At 44.0% G+C, this 14,175-nt stretch overlaps 1 protein-coding gene across 1 annotated transcript in view; it reads right to left on the reverse strand.

Moving 5' to 3' along the window:
- The window catches only part of GSDME (gasdermin E), a 287,746-nt gene that overhangs the window by 206,042 nt on the left and 67,529 nt on the right, over window positions 1-14,175 (reverse strand). Inside the window, exon 2 of the mRNA XM_082257476.1 lies at window positions 10,617-10,809. Within this exon, the coding sequence (XP_082113602.1) occupies window positions 10,617-10,809 (193 nt within the window). The remainder of the gene's footprint in view (window positions 1-10,616; window positions 10,810-14,175) is intronic.

The following is a 14,175-nucleotide window of genomic DNA, read 5'->3' on the forward strand; positions in this document are numbered from 1 at the left end:
CGGACTGAATCCTGACAGGACATCCCTATAGTCTGGATGTCCAAAAACTCAGTGCCAAACAGGCAGCTTGCATTTCCAAAATGTTGATGGGTAAAATCTTTTCTGTCCGAGACCACGTTCCCTGGGCAGACAGATCCTCCAGGACAGCACCCCAGCCCAGCAGGCTGACGTCTGTAGTTACCACCTTCCAGGCTACCGGCATAAAAGATTCCTCCTTGATTTAATTGGTGGGAACCAACCACCAAACAAGATCCCCCCTTACTCTTGGGGGAAGGAACTTTGGGCAATCCAAGGCTTGAACTTTCTTGTTCCAAGCTGAAAGAATACTGTTCTGAAAGTCTGAAGTGGAACTGCGCATAAGGAATCGCCTCGAAGGAGGACACTATTTTGTCTAGCAACCTCATGCACAGACAAATCGAGGGAAACTTTTTCCCCCTTATGAACCGAACCAGCTTCTTTAAAGCCAGAACCTTCTCTGATAGCAAGAAAATCTTCGCCTGAGCGGTGTCTAAAACCAGACCTAGATATTCCACGACCTGAACAGACCTTAAGGCTGAGTTTTCCCTGTTGATAATCCAACCCAGACTTTCTAAGAACTGGATTGTAAGAGACACATCTTGTGTCAGACCTGGGTTTGAATGGTTTTTGAGCAGCAGGTCATCCAGGTATCCTATTACTGAGATGCCTTGAGCCCTTAGGAAGGCCAATACTGGCGCCAAAACTTTTGCGAACATTCGAGGAGCTGTAGCAAGGCCGAAGGGCAGAGCCACAAAAAGAATGGGTCTCACCTCGCCATTTGGTTTTGGCACTGTAAAGAGGTTTGAATAAAATCCTGGAAATCTTTCGCTGACTAGAATCTCCACAATTACATCCTTTTTCTGGGCATGTAGGAATATTTGAGCCCAGAAACCAATAGTGAGGAAACTCTCGAAACTCTATCATGTAGCCCCGAGCTACCCACATTTTTGAAAACTGTAAAAGTCTTCCCCCCACCCGAGTGAGTGGGGGCACCCCTTCATAAGGTGGACTTAGAAGCTACTTTACCAGGCTTTTGAACCCAAGGCTTCTTTTGACCTTGAGGCTTTCTGAAACCTGACGGCTGAGGCCGTCGAAACTGCTTCGATGATGCTACATTGGTGGAGACAGTGAGTCCCGGGTTCACATTTGTGCGATGCGGGAACGCTGCGAATATGCAGCGTGATCCCGCATCGCATCCGCACCCCTGGCAGTTCACACTGCCATATGGCTGAATTCGCACCGCATCCGCACTAAACTCGTACAGAACCCTTTTTTATCTGCAGCAGAATCGGATCGCATAGTGGTTCACACTAGTGCGATCCGAATCTGTGCGATCTGCAAGTTCACACAGAATCGGATCGCACTAGTGCATATGCGATACGCAGGGGGTGTCAATTAAAAGTCAACGACACTACCAGTTGCGATCGCATATCGCAGTGCGATCTGCAAGTTCACACAGAATCGGATCGTACTAGTGTGAACCACTATGCGATCCGATTCTGCTGCGGATAAAAAAGGGTTCTGTGCGAGTTTAGTGCGGATGCGGTGCAAATTTAGCCATACAAACTAGTATGGCTGAAATTTGCACCGCATATGAGATCGCATGCAATTTAGGAGCAGTGCACTCCGAATAACATGCAATCTTTGTGATCGCACTAATGTGAACCGGGGCTGACACTCAGAGCATTAAAAGACAGGTTTTTTTATTCCTTCTCTTAACAGGCAATAATGCACTCTTCCCCCCGCCCGAGATTTTCTGGATATATTTATTCAGATCCTCCCCAAAAAGACGCTCCCGATGAAAAGAGAAAGCTGTCAACAATTTTTTATCAGGCATTTCTGCGGACCAATTTTTCAGCCACAGAACTCTGCACATATGAACAGAGAGGAGGGCCACCCGGGATACTTGTTGGATAGAATCCTTAAGCGCATCAATTGAAAACAGCAAAGCATGAGAAATCTCAGCTAAATCATCCGCAGATTCACTACGAATAGGTAGATTCTTAGATAGCCTCTAAAAACAGTCCTTCAAGGACTGACAGACCCCTATAGCTGCAATAGCTGGTTGAACAGCAAAGGAAGCCTTAACCGATTGCCGACCGCCGCAAGTACATACATATACTGCGGCGGTCAGCCCCGGCCAGGCAAAGTGACGTACCGGTACGTTACTAGCCTGTGAGACAATAGGGGGCGAGCGCGCGCTGCCGGAGGCGAGCACCCTCCCCCACTTGTTCCCTAACAAGTCCGTGCGTGTGACCGGCAGACCCGATGTTCATATCAGTATAGATATCCAGCATGATATTTTTCCCCATTGATATCTGATGGGTTTTCAAAGTGTTCCTTTAATTTTTTTGATCAGTGTATTAAACAGCGTGTGAGGTTGTAGGTGTTCTATGTAGAAAGGTGATGAGTTTGGCATTCCCAGTTATCAATAAATATCCCCCCCCCCCCCCACAAGCATCGGTCGAGTGCCCCCAGAGCAAGCAGCTTGCAATGGGGGCACCCCAAGCAGATGCGCTCCAGAGCCGCTGCTCTGTGTGTCTATTCAAACACAAAGCTGTGGCTCGGCCTGCCACTTTTCTCTCCGCATTGGCTTATGCCAATGGCTCCCACTGCTGTCTCAGCGAAACAGGAGAGAGATTCCCCAGAGAGCCGAGACCATTTGCACATCGCTGGACTGAGAGGGGCTTAGGTAAGTAATTGAGGGGCTGCTGAACACAGAAGGTTTTTTACCTTCAGCCTTTAGAACCACTTTAAGGTGGCCACAGTCAGACAGATATTATTCCTTCCTCAAATAAATAGTATATGTGCAAAACCTGTTGAACTTGGGCTAGAAGTAGAAAGGGTATAAAAAGGATACTTTGGTTCTATCCTTCGCTCCACGCAGGCTGGAATAAATCGCCCTTTGGCCTAACAAGAGATCTGGAAGCACTTGGTATTATTCATTAATATTAAGTCTAACAACTGAAAATGACTCAAAGTTCAGAGCATTGCTTGTAATTATCAGGCCATCTAAGATATACAGCCCAATAAAACAAGTGATGTAATATATCTGAACAACTCTAGTGATAATTAGGATGTGTAGGGCTTAAATACAGTAAACAGTAATAAGAGTCGGAATCATTGACTTACTGAAAAATCAATTTCTCTGATGTTCATTGACAGACACAGCTCCTGATAATCATAACCAATGGTTATACTGCCCCCTACAGGAGTAGGACACTAGGCAGAAAAGAAGTCTGGCTACACCCATGGGCAGTCCCAGGGGGTTACATAGTTACATAGTAGGTGAGGTTGAATAAAGACAATAGTCCATCCAGTTCAACCTGTGTAGGTGTGTGTGGCTGTAATCATCTCACATAGCCCTGAATGTTCTGATCCTTGAGATGTACGTCTAAGAGTCTTTTGAAAGCCACCATACTACCCGCAGAAACCACCTCTTGTGGTAGAGAATTCCACAATCTTGTAGCGCTAACAGTAAAGAACCCCCCACATTGCCTGAGGTTAAAACGCTTCTCCTCTAATCGCATTGTATGCCCTCGAGTCCTCATGCAATCCCTTCGACTGAACAGCTTTTTTTTTTCCAGAGGGTTGTTCTCCCTCTCTCTGCTATAGCCACTCAGTTTTGTTACAAGACGTGTCAAGAGAATTACAACTCCACAGAGGGGTGGATGCTGTATCCGTCAATGAACATCAGAGAAATGGATTTTACGTAAGTCCAAAATCCTATTTTCATTTTCATTCATTTACGAACACAGCTCCTAATATTCATAACCATTGGGATGTCCCAAAGCAGTGTTAATCATGAGGGATGGGAACGAAAACAAAAAATTTCCAAGGCTAAACATTAGCCAACCAGGCAACAGGAGCTCAACCAAACAAATGGAGATCACCTGAAAAAAAAACCCTCAAAGAGGATCAGGTCCTTTTAAAAAGCAGCCTGCAAAACCTTGCGGCCAAAAGAAGCATCCGCAGATGCCAACACATCCACTTTATAAAACTTTGTAAAAGTATGCACCTATGACCAGGTGGCTGCCTTGCAAATCTGCGTCAGTGAAGCCTGATGACGGAAAACCCAGAAGGCACTAAGCTCCTTAGTAGAGTGCACATTTACAGGGAAAGGAGGAACCTGACCTGTGATGGAAAAGGCCTGAACCACCATCTTTCTGAGCAATCTGGAAATGGCCGCAGAAGAAAAGGACAACCCTTTTCCAGGTCCATCCATGAGCACAAATAGAGAGTCTGACTTCCTGAAAAACTGTCAGGATCGTCGTAGCAGAGCCTGATATGTAGAAGGATTTCTCACCTGAATGCTATGCAAAATCCAGGGACGGGGATGCCGACAGGACACCTAAGCGGAAGACACAGGTTTACCTGAGCTGCGGAGTCTAAGTGCTAGCTGGTATTCACCAGTGCTCCTGATGGTGGAGATGGATTTGGCTGCGTGCTAGCACCAGGTCACGGTTCCCAGGATTCCACAGCCAGGCTAAGAGCAGGTCCAAGTCCAATAGCAGATAAAATGATCAGGGTAAGGCAAAAGCGTGGTCAAGATGAGCCGAGGTCAGGGCGGGCAGCAGGCAATCAAGGTCAAAGGTAAGCCGGGTCAGATGATCAGGAAACAGCAGGTATGGGCACAGGGGACACAGGAAAGCTGAAGATCAAACAGCAAAGACTCAGTGTGGCTGTTGCATTTAAATAGGGCGTTTGGTGCCAATGGTAATTTGTGCGTGCATGCCCACATGCGTTCGCTAATGTGAGAACGCTAACATGAGAGTGCCTCTGCGTACGCGCATTTGCGTTTGCCAATTTACAGCAAGGAGGTTACCAGTGCGCCTGCGCACAGCAGTAAACCCGAAAAAAACTCTGTAGCTGCCAGGTACACCCTAATTGCCCGGACCACATCCAAAGCATGCAAGGTATTTTCCTTCGGATGTTCAGGCCTGGGACACAGGGAAGGCAGCACAATGTCTTCATTCAAATGAAAATAAGAGAAAACCTTTGGAAGGAACGACGGACAGGCGCGAATCATCAGGTAGGGTGAACGACAGGATAATGCAGATAGTTCCGACACCCTGAGCGCAGAGTTGATAGCCACCAAAAAGGCCACCTTCTGGGACAGCGTAGAGCTGAAAGCACCAAATTAATATCCCAAGGTGGCAACGGATCCCGCACTGGAGGAACCAAATGTCGGACACCCTGAAGAAAGGCCATTGGAAAAAAGATCGCTAAAGCTGACACCTGGCCCTTGATGGTACTCAAGGCCAATTTCTATTCAAACCCCCCCCCCCCCCCGAAGGAAGGCCAAGATCCGAGCCACCGAGAAGGAGGGAGGAAGAACCCCAAGAGACTCACACCACGCAATATATGTCTTCCACATATGATGGTAGATCTTCCTAGAAGTAGATTTCCTAGCTTTCAACAGTGTAGGAATCAGTGACTCAGATAAACCCCTATCCTTCAGCACCTGGCGTTCAGCAGCCAAGCCATCAAAGCCAGCGACTGTAAAGCACTGTAAAGCAGGATGGAAGATCAGTCCTTGGGACAGCTGATCCTCCCTGAGAGGAAGCTGTCAAGGAGCGTCGGCAACCAGTCGCACCATATCGGTGTACCAAGTCCGGCAAGGCAAGTACGGAGCCACTAAGTTGACCAGAATCCCTTCTGCCTTGATTCTGTGTCTGGGCAGAAGCTTGAGAGGAGGGAAGGCGTAAATCAGATGATACTGACCCCAAGGGGGCCACCAGCGCTTCTATGGCGTCCGCCAGAGGATCCCTTGACCAAGCCACAAACCTCTGCACCTTTCTGTTGAGCCGAGATGCCAACAGATCTACCACGGGGGGTACACCACCGGAGACACAGTTGGTGAAACACCTCCGGATGAAGGGACCACTCCAGTGGTCCAACGCCTGCCGACCGAAGTAATCCGCCTGCCAATTTTCCACCCCGGGAATGTGTACAGTGGAGAGGGCTGGAACGAGCCGTTCTGCCCACCTTAGAATGCCGACTACCTCCAGAGATGCCAGGACACTTTTTGTGCCCTCTTGGTGATTGACATAAGCCACGGCAGTGGCATTGTCCGATTGAATGCGCACTGGACAACCCTGAAGACAATCCGTCCAATGATCCAGACACAGTCTGATCGCTCAGAGTTCAAAGACATTGATCGGGAGTCTGGACTCGTCCAGCGTCCAGATCCCCTGAGCAGAATTCTTGCCGGGGATGCCTCTCCAGCTGGACAGGCTGGCATCTGTGGTGACCACTGTCCAATACAAGGGGAAGAAGGATTGTTCCAGCCGAAGTGATGGAGAACTAAACCACCATATCAGGGACTCCTTCGTGCCTTGACTCAGCCGGATCTGATTGTCCAGAGACTGCAGAATCTTGTGCCATTTGTTCAGAAATTCCCTTGCAGGGACCTCGTATGGAACTGTGCAAACTGAACCACTTCGAAGGTAGACACCATCAGGCCCAGCACCCACATGCAAGTCCGGAGTGTTGACCATTAGTTGGACAGCAGGAGGCGAATTGCAGCCTGAAATTTCTGGAGTTTGTCATCAGGTACGGAAAGTGACGACAGCGACGATTCTGATGTCTCTTTCTGGCACATAGCTCCGTTAGAAATTCTGAAGAATCATTTGATATACTTCCCAAAATTCCACAAGCTATGTGCCAGAAAGAGACATCAGAATCGTCGTTGTCGTCACTTTCTGTACCCGATGACGAATTTTCCCATGAATCGCTGTCGCTAAGTTCTTCAAGTAACTCCGTTTTGCTGTTGCTGTTTTCCAATTAGTTTAAAAGCGATTTTGCGCAAAAAAACACTTTTTGGACAGGCACAAAGAACTGGAAAAGCACAGGCAGGGCACTGGAAAAGTCACCATGTGCAATCCTGTTGTGAAATGGCATGATACAGTGTAATTCGTTGGGATCACAGCTTTGTATCATGTCATTTAGTGTATTTAAATTTTTGAATTTGCCACCAGTTCCATCCCCCCTGCGTCGCAACACTCGCAGGGAAGGCAAGTGCCGGCATCTGCCGAGCACAGAGCGAGAGGACAGCGGGAGGAAGGCTGGAGGATGGCGGGGGATCGCAGGGAAGGTGAGTAAGATTCTGGGGTAATCTCGAGTGTGGCTCGGAGTTACAGCTTTTGGTACTGAAAATTAACCCCCGAGCCACATTCGGGAATACTAGGTTAAGTAGGTTAATATATTGTATCGTGAGACTAGCATGGAAGATAGCAGATTTAATCTTATTTTACAATTTTTTTTTTTCATTATTTTTAAAGGTTATGTTATATCTTTTGTGGAACACCTAGTGGAGCTGATTACTGTCTTCCTTCAGTCTTATGTGTTCAGATGGTCGTCCGCAATTGAGATATTTTCTGAAGTGTCCGTTTTCCTTTATGCCTTAATGGTGTATTGGATATATTAGATGCGATTTCATTGGGTTGTGCTCTTGTATATCCCTTTTGGTATTTTTCGAGGAGTTGGCTATCTCTTCTGTTTACTTTTATCTCTGGATACGATATGGTTCCGGTCTGCCTCGAGGCACTTACGCCACTTTCGGCTCGCCGAAGGGGCATCTGCTCTTTTGGAGGAAGGTCTCCTCATGTGCACGCCGTTTCTGGCGGCACAACGGGTGAGGCATGGGGGTCAGGAGGCATTCTTTGGGAAGGGAGGTGCCTTACCATTTCTTTATGGGTATAAAATGTGTGGCGGAGCATTGTGTATCTCCCTGCATTACAGGCTATGACAGGACTAGTGCCAGGTATGTCGGTCTTTTGCTGCTGTTTGATGTCCCTTCCATTTTCTGTGGTTTTTGTTTATAAAATCTTTCCTTTTTTATTCATCATTACCTATATACAGTGGGTACGGAAAGTATTCAGACCCCCTTAAATTTTTCACTCTTTGTTATATTGCAGCCATTTGCTAAAATCATTTAGGTTCATTCTTCTTCCTCATGAATGTACAAATAGCACCCCATACTGACAGAAAAACACAGAATTGTTGACATTGTTGCAGATTTATTAAAAAAGAAAAACTGAAATATCACATGGTCCTAAGTATTCAGACCCTTTGCTCAGTATTTAGTAGAAGCCCCCTTTTGATCTAATACAGCCAGGAGTATTTTTGGGAAAGATGCAACAAGTCTTTCACACCTGGATTTGGGGATCCTCTGCCATTCCTCCTTGCAGATCCTCTCCAGTTCTGTCAGGTTGGATGGTAAACGTTGGTGGACAGCCATTTTTAGGTCTCTCCAGAGATGCTCAATTGGGTTTAAGTCAGGGCTCTGGCTGGGCCATTCAAGAACAGTCACGGAGCTGTTGTGAAGCCACTCCTTCGTTATTTTAGCTTTGTGCTTAGGGTCATTGTCTTGTTGGAAGGTAAACCTTCGGCCCAGTCTGAGGTCCAGAGCACTCTGGAGAAGGTTTTTGTCCAGGATATCCCTGTACTTGGCCGCATTCATCTTTCCCTCGATTGCAACCAGTCGTCCTGTCCCTGCAGCTGAAAAACACCCCCACAGCATGATGCTGCCACCACCATGCTTCACTGTTGGGACTGTATTGGACAGGTGATGAGCAGTGCCTGGTTTTCTCCACACATACCGCTTAGAATTAAGGCCAAAAAGTTCTATTTTGGTCTCATCAGACCAGAGAATCTTATTTCTCACCATCTTGGAGTCCTTCAGGTGTTTTTTAGCAAACTCCATGCGGGCTTTCATGTGTCTTACACTGAGGAGAGGCTTCCGTCGGGCCACTCTGCCATAAAGCCCCGACTGGTGGAGGGCTGCAGTGATGGTTGACTTTCTACAACTTTCTCCCATCTCCTGACTGCATCTCTGGAGCTCAGCCACAGTGATCTTTGGGTTCTTCTTTACCTCTCTCACCAAGGCTCTTCTCCCCCGATAGCTCAGTTTGGCCGGACGGCCAGCTCTAGGAAGGGTTCTGGTCGTCCCAAACGTCTTCCATTTGAGGATTATGGAGGCCACTGTGCTCTTATGAACCTTAAGTGCAGCAGAAATCTTTTTGTAACCTTGGCCAGATCTGTGCCTTGCCACAATTCTGTCTCTGAGCTCTTCAGGCAGTTCCTTTGACCTCCTGATTCTCATTTGCTCTGACATGCATTGTGATCTGGAAGGTCTTATATAGACAGGTGTGTGGCTTTCCTAATCAAGTCCAATCAGTATAATCAAACACAGCTGGACTCAAATGAAGGTGTAGAACCATCTCAAGGATGATCAGAAGAAATGGAAAGCACCTGAGTTAAATATATGAGTGTCACAGCAAAGGGTCTGAATACTTAGGACCATGTGATATTTCAGTTTTTCTTTTTTAATAAATCTGCAACAATGTCAACAATTCTGTGTTTTTCTGTCAGTATGGGGTGCTATTTGTACATTCATGAGGAAGAAGAATGAACTTAAATGATTTTAGCAAATGGCTGCAATATAACAAAGAGTGAAAAATTTAAGGGGGTCTGAATACTTTCCGTACCCACTGTATATATAGATATCCTTGGAACCTTGGCCTGGGGACCTTATTGTCCTGTTATTTAAACCATATGTTTAAGGTCAGGTGGGGTGGTTTGTTTGCATTACACCCTTGGTTCGCATTGCATGGATTTTAATAATTTTCCTTTTTTTTTTTTTTTTGTTTAAGCATGGGTTAGTCACTTTTATTACTTTGAATTTTTCACCACTTATATTTCTGATATAAAAATATATATAAATCTTTTTTTTTTTGTGCACTGTCAGCACTTTTTACATTTTCCCTATGGTTGTTAGAGTTGTTTGGTTTGTTTGGTGTTTTTTAGGTTATCCTATTTTCACATGTTGTTTGTCAAATATATTTCACCATTTTGATACTTTTATCCGAGCACCTTACATTTCAGCACTTAATGCTTTTTTGGACACCAATATGTGGATATATAATATATTATCATTTTCAATGGAGTTTCATGCTCACTTTTATTGACTTGCCCCCCCCCCCCCCATAGTTATGAGCTATATACATTGAGGATATCTTTTGCATTTGTGTAGCAGTTTTGCTGATCTGTCTTAATTTATGGTAAGGGTATTTAGTGGGTTTGGCTCCCCCTATTCCCTCCCTTCGCCTTCTAATCCCCCCCAATCTTTTGTTCCACTTTGGTCTCCCACATTTCATAACAAATTCTTTTGTTTTTAACCATGCACTTTTTTATATATATTGCTAAATAAAATTTGTATATATTTTTTGTTGATACATTTTTTGTTTTTGGGCACATTCTTTCAAATCCTCTGGTCTTTCTTGTCTGCTATGTCAAGACTTGATATATTTACATATGTCTCACTTATAGGGGATGGTGCAAGAATTTTCTAGAGAGTTATATACTCTCCACCCAAGTTCAACTGGACAGGGAGCCTCTTGGTCCTCGAGTGGAGACCTCCTTTTTCCTGCCTGGAGCCCACACCTGTCTTATGATGGGAGCCCTGAGATATGCCCAAGCCCATCATAAGGGCGATGCACACCTGGACACACAACCTGCTGATCTTCATCAGCAAGACTTGGTCACTAGGTTGGAATTTTTTTTCCCCCCATCTCAAAAGCATGAAATTAAATTACCTGTTTTGTACAGCTTTCATGAGATGGTGCATGTCAACTTCTTGTTTTCTAAGCGTGCCAAAGGTAGATGTGGTTTGTACATGACCAGAGCCAGTAGCATTGCCATGAAATGCTCCAATATCAGCATCTATGTTAGCCCGTAATACATCTCCATATGTTCCTTGATATTTCACAAATTCAGACTCAACTACCACTGAAAGATAAATGGATAAATACAGTGAGATTTACAGATGAATAAGAAAAAAAAACACACACACAGAACAATCAGTGGGTTCTGAATGATCTCATAAGCAAGTCAATCTGATGTATATACAATTGCAACACAAATCATATCTAAATTGTATTTTTTTTAAATTACCTTTCCTTTTCAATCTGCAGCCGCTATTATTTATTTATTTTTTTTACAAATTGCAATGCAATAGGCCAACCTGGATGCGTTCTGTACACAGAAGTTGTACAGAACGCCCCCCAGAAATGTAATTTACTGCTAGGGTGATTGGCTCACTGATTTTCCCAGAAGTCTGTGCTAGGATACAGGTCAAATTTTGTGCAAAATTACATTTCTGGAAAGATACCCTCAAAGTGAAATCATGTCTGGGATGCAGAACCCTGACACTTTCCCCATTAGACAAATAGCTATTTCTTCAGAATAAAAAAGGTAGGAATCTGCAACAAGTTTTTTCAATCCTTTCAATGTACACAGAACACCCAGAGGGGAATGTTTTTTTCTTAACAAATGTGGAGTAACTCTTTAACCATTTCCATACTGGGCACTTTTACCCCCTTGTTGCCCAGGCCAATTTTCAGCTTTCAGTCCTGTCACACTTTGAATGACAATTGCGCGGTCATGCAACTCTGCATCCATATGATTTTTTTTTTTTTAAATATACAAATAGTTTATTTTCGTGGTATTTAATCACAACTGGGTTTTAATTTTTTTGCTAAACAATAAAATGGGAAAAATAAATGTATTTGTTTCGGTTATAAAATTTTGCAAATAAATAATGGTTTTTCACAAATTAGGTAAAAATGTATTCTGCTACATTTCTTTGGTGAAAATAACCCAAACCAGTGTATATTCTTTAGTCTGTAAGTCCACAAACTATGATATATATATATCTCTGAAAATCGATCAATCCTTCTTGATGCTCGAAAATGCCTGGACAGTACAAATCCCCCTAAATGACCCCTTTTTGGGAAGCACACAGTACAAAGTATTTAGGAAGAGGCATGGCGAGTTTTATAAAGTGGTAATTTTCTTGTCACAATTTTTTTTACATTTACTGTCACCAGTGCAGTGCAGTGTTATCAAGTAACTGATGTGGCGGTGATCAGGGACACTGACTGATGACAGTATAAAAAAAAAAATAAACCACACTATTATTTTTTTCTTCTTTTTTCTTCTTTTTTAATCATTTTTTTTTTTTTTTTTTTTTTTTTACAATTTTCGTTTTTAAGACACTGTGACCAAGGCAATACAGTGTTACCATAGCATACCATTTGTACCACTATACAAATCTGGGGACATGATCATGATTATTTATTTTTTTTTTTTTAAACATTAGGATTGCTTATACCAATGAATTTCATTGGTATAAACCACAATTTTTACTGAATGAAACTATTTCAGTGTCTTGTGATTAGCTGTAATTGGGTAAAGCTAAATTGCATGATACAGATGGGCTGTGATTGGCCCTGTCTGTACCATGTGGTCACTGTGACCAATCACCGCTAGCAACACAATTTTATACAACAGCATGAAACGAAGCCGTCCATTGTATACAATTGTCATGTGATCTGTTGAGATTGGTCATAGCTGGTATAGTGATCAGTCATCGGCTGTGCCCACCAGTCACGCAGTTGCACAGCACCTTTCGAGAGGATGTCATATGATGTCCACTCATGAGGAAAGTCCTGCCTAGCCTATAGCAGATTGACGGTGTTAAAAACAATTTTGTGAACTGAGCATGATGAAAAATCAAAAGAAATTGAACAGATACTGACATGCTCACACACAACCATAATATTTTATCATTCCCTGATATAGTCATATCATAATAAACATACAGTATACAGTGAGGGGAAAACGTATTTGAAGCCATACTGATTTAGTATGTTTGCCCACTGACAAAGAAATGATCAGTCTATAATTTAAATTGGTAGGTTTATTTTAACCGTGAAAGACAGACTAGAAACAAAAAAAAATAGAGAAAAAGGCATATCAAAAAAGTTATAAATTGATTTGCATTGTAATGGGTGAAATAATTATATGACCCCCTTCGCAAAACATGATTTAGTACTTGGTGGCAAAACTCTTATTGGCGATCACAGATGTCAGATGTTTCCCATAGTTGGCCACCAGGTTTCCACACATCTCAGGAGGGTTTTGTCCCACTCCTCTTTGCAGATCCTCTCCAAGTCATTAAGGTTTCGAGGCTGACATTTGGTAACTTGAACCTTCAGCTCCCTCCACATATTTTCTATGGAATTATGGTCTGGAGACTGGCTAGGCCACTCCAGGACCTTAATGTGCTTCTTCTTGAGCCACTCGTTTGTTGCCTCGGCCGTGTCTTTTGGGTCATTATTGTGCTGAAATACCCATCCACGACCCAATTTTAATGCCCTGGCTGAGGGAAGGAGGTTCTCACCCGAGATTTGATGGTACATGGCCCCATCCATCATCCCTTTGATGCAGTGAAGCTGTCCTGTCCCCTTAGCAGAAAAACACCCCCAAAGCATAATATTTCCACCTCCTGCTCTTGGGGTCCTAAGCAGCATTCCTCCTCCTCCAAATACAGCGAGTTGTGTTAATGCCAAAAAGCTTGATTTTGGTCTCATCTGACCACAACACTTTCACCCAGTTCTCCTCTGAATCATTCAGATGTTCATTAGCAAACTTAGTATGGGCCTGCACATGTGCTTTCTTGAGCAGGGGGACCTTGCGGGCGCTGCAGGATAACAGTCCTTCACAGTGTAGTGTGTTACCAATTGTTTTCTTTGTGACTATGGTCCCAGCTGCCTTGAGATTATTGACAAGATTCTCCTGTGTAGTTCTGAGCTGATTCCCCACTGTTCTCATGATCATTGAAACTCCACGAGGTGAGATCCTGCATGGAGCCCCAGACCGTGGGAGAGTGACAGTTATTTTGGGTTTCTTCCATTTGCGAAAATCGAACCAACTGTTGTCACCCTCTCACCAAGTTGCTTGGCAATGGTCTTTTAGCCCATTCTAACCTTGTGTGGGTCTACAATCTTGTCCCTGACATCCTGGGACAGCTCTTTGGTCTTGGCCATGGTGGAGAGATTGGAATCTGATTGATTGTGTCTGTGGACAGGTGTCTTTTATACAGGTAACAAGCTGAGATTAGGAGCACTCCCTTTAAGAGAGTGTTCCTTATCTCAGCTCGTTACCTGTATAGAAGACACCTGGGAGCCAGAAACTTTGCTGATTTAAAAGGGGATCAAATACTTATTTCACTCATTAAAATGCAAATCAATTTCTAACTTTTTTGAAATGCGTTTTTTTGGATATTTTTGTTGTTATTCTGTCTCTCACTGT

Source organism: Pelophylax lessonae (genome assembly GCF_965119305.1).
Source record: "Pelophylax lessonae genome assembly, chromosome: 5".
NCBI classification, from domain to species: domain Eukaryota; kingdom Metazoa; phylum Chordata; class Amphibia; order Anura; family Ranidae; genus Pelophylax; species Pelophylax lessonae.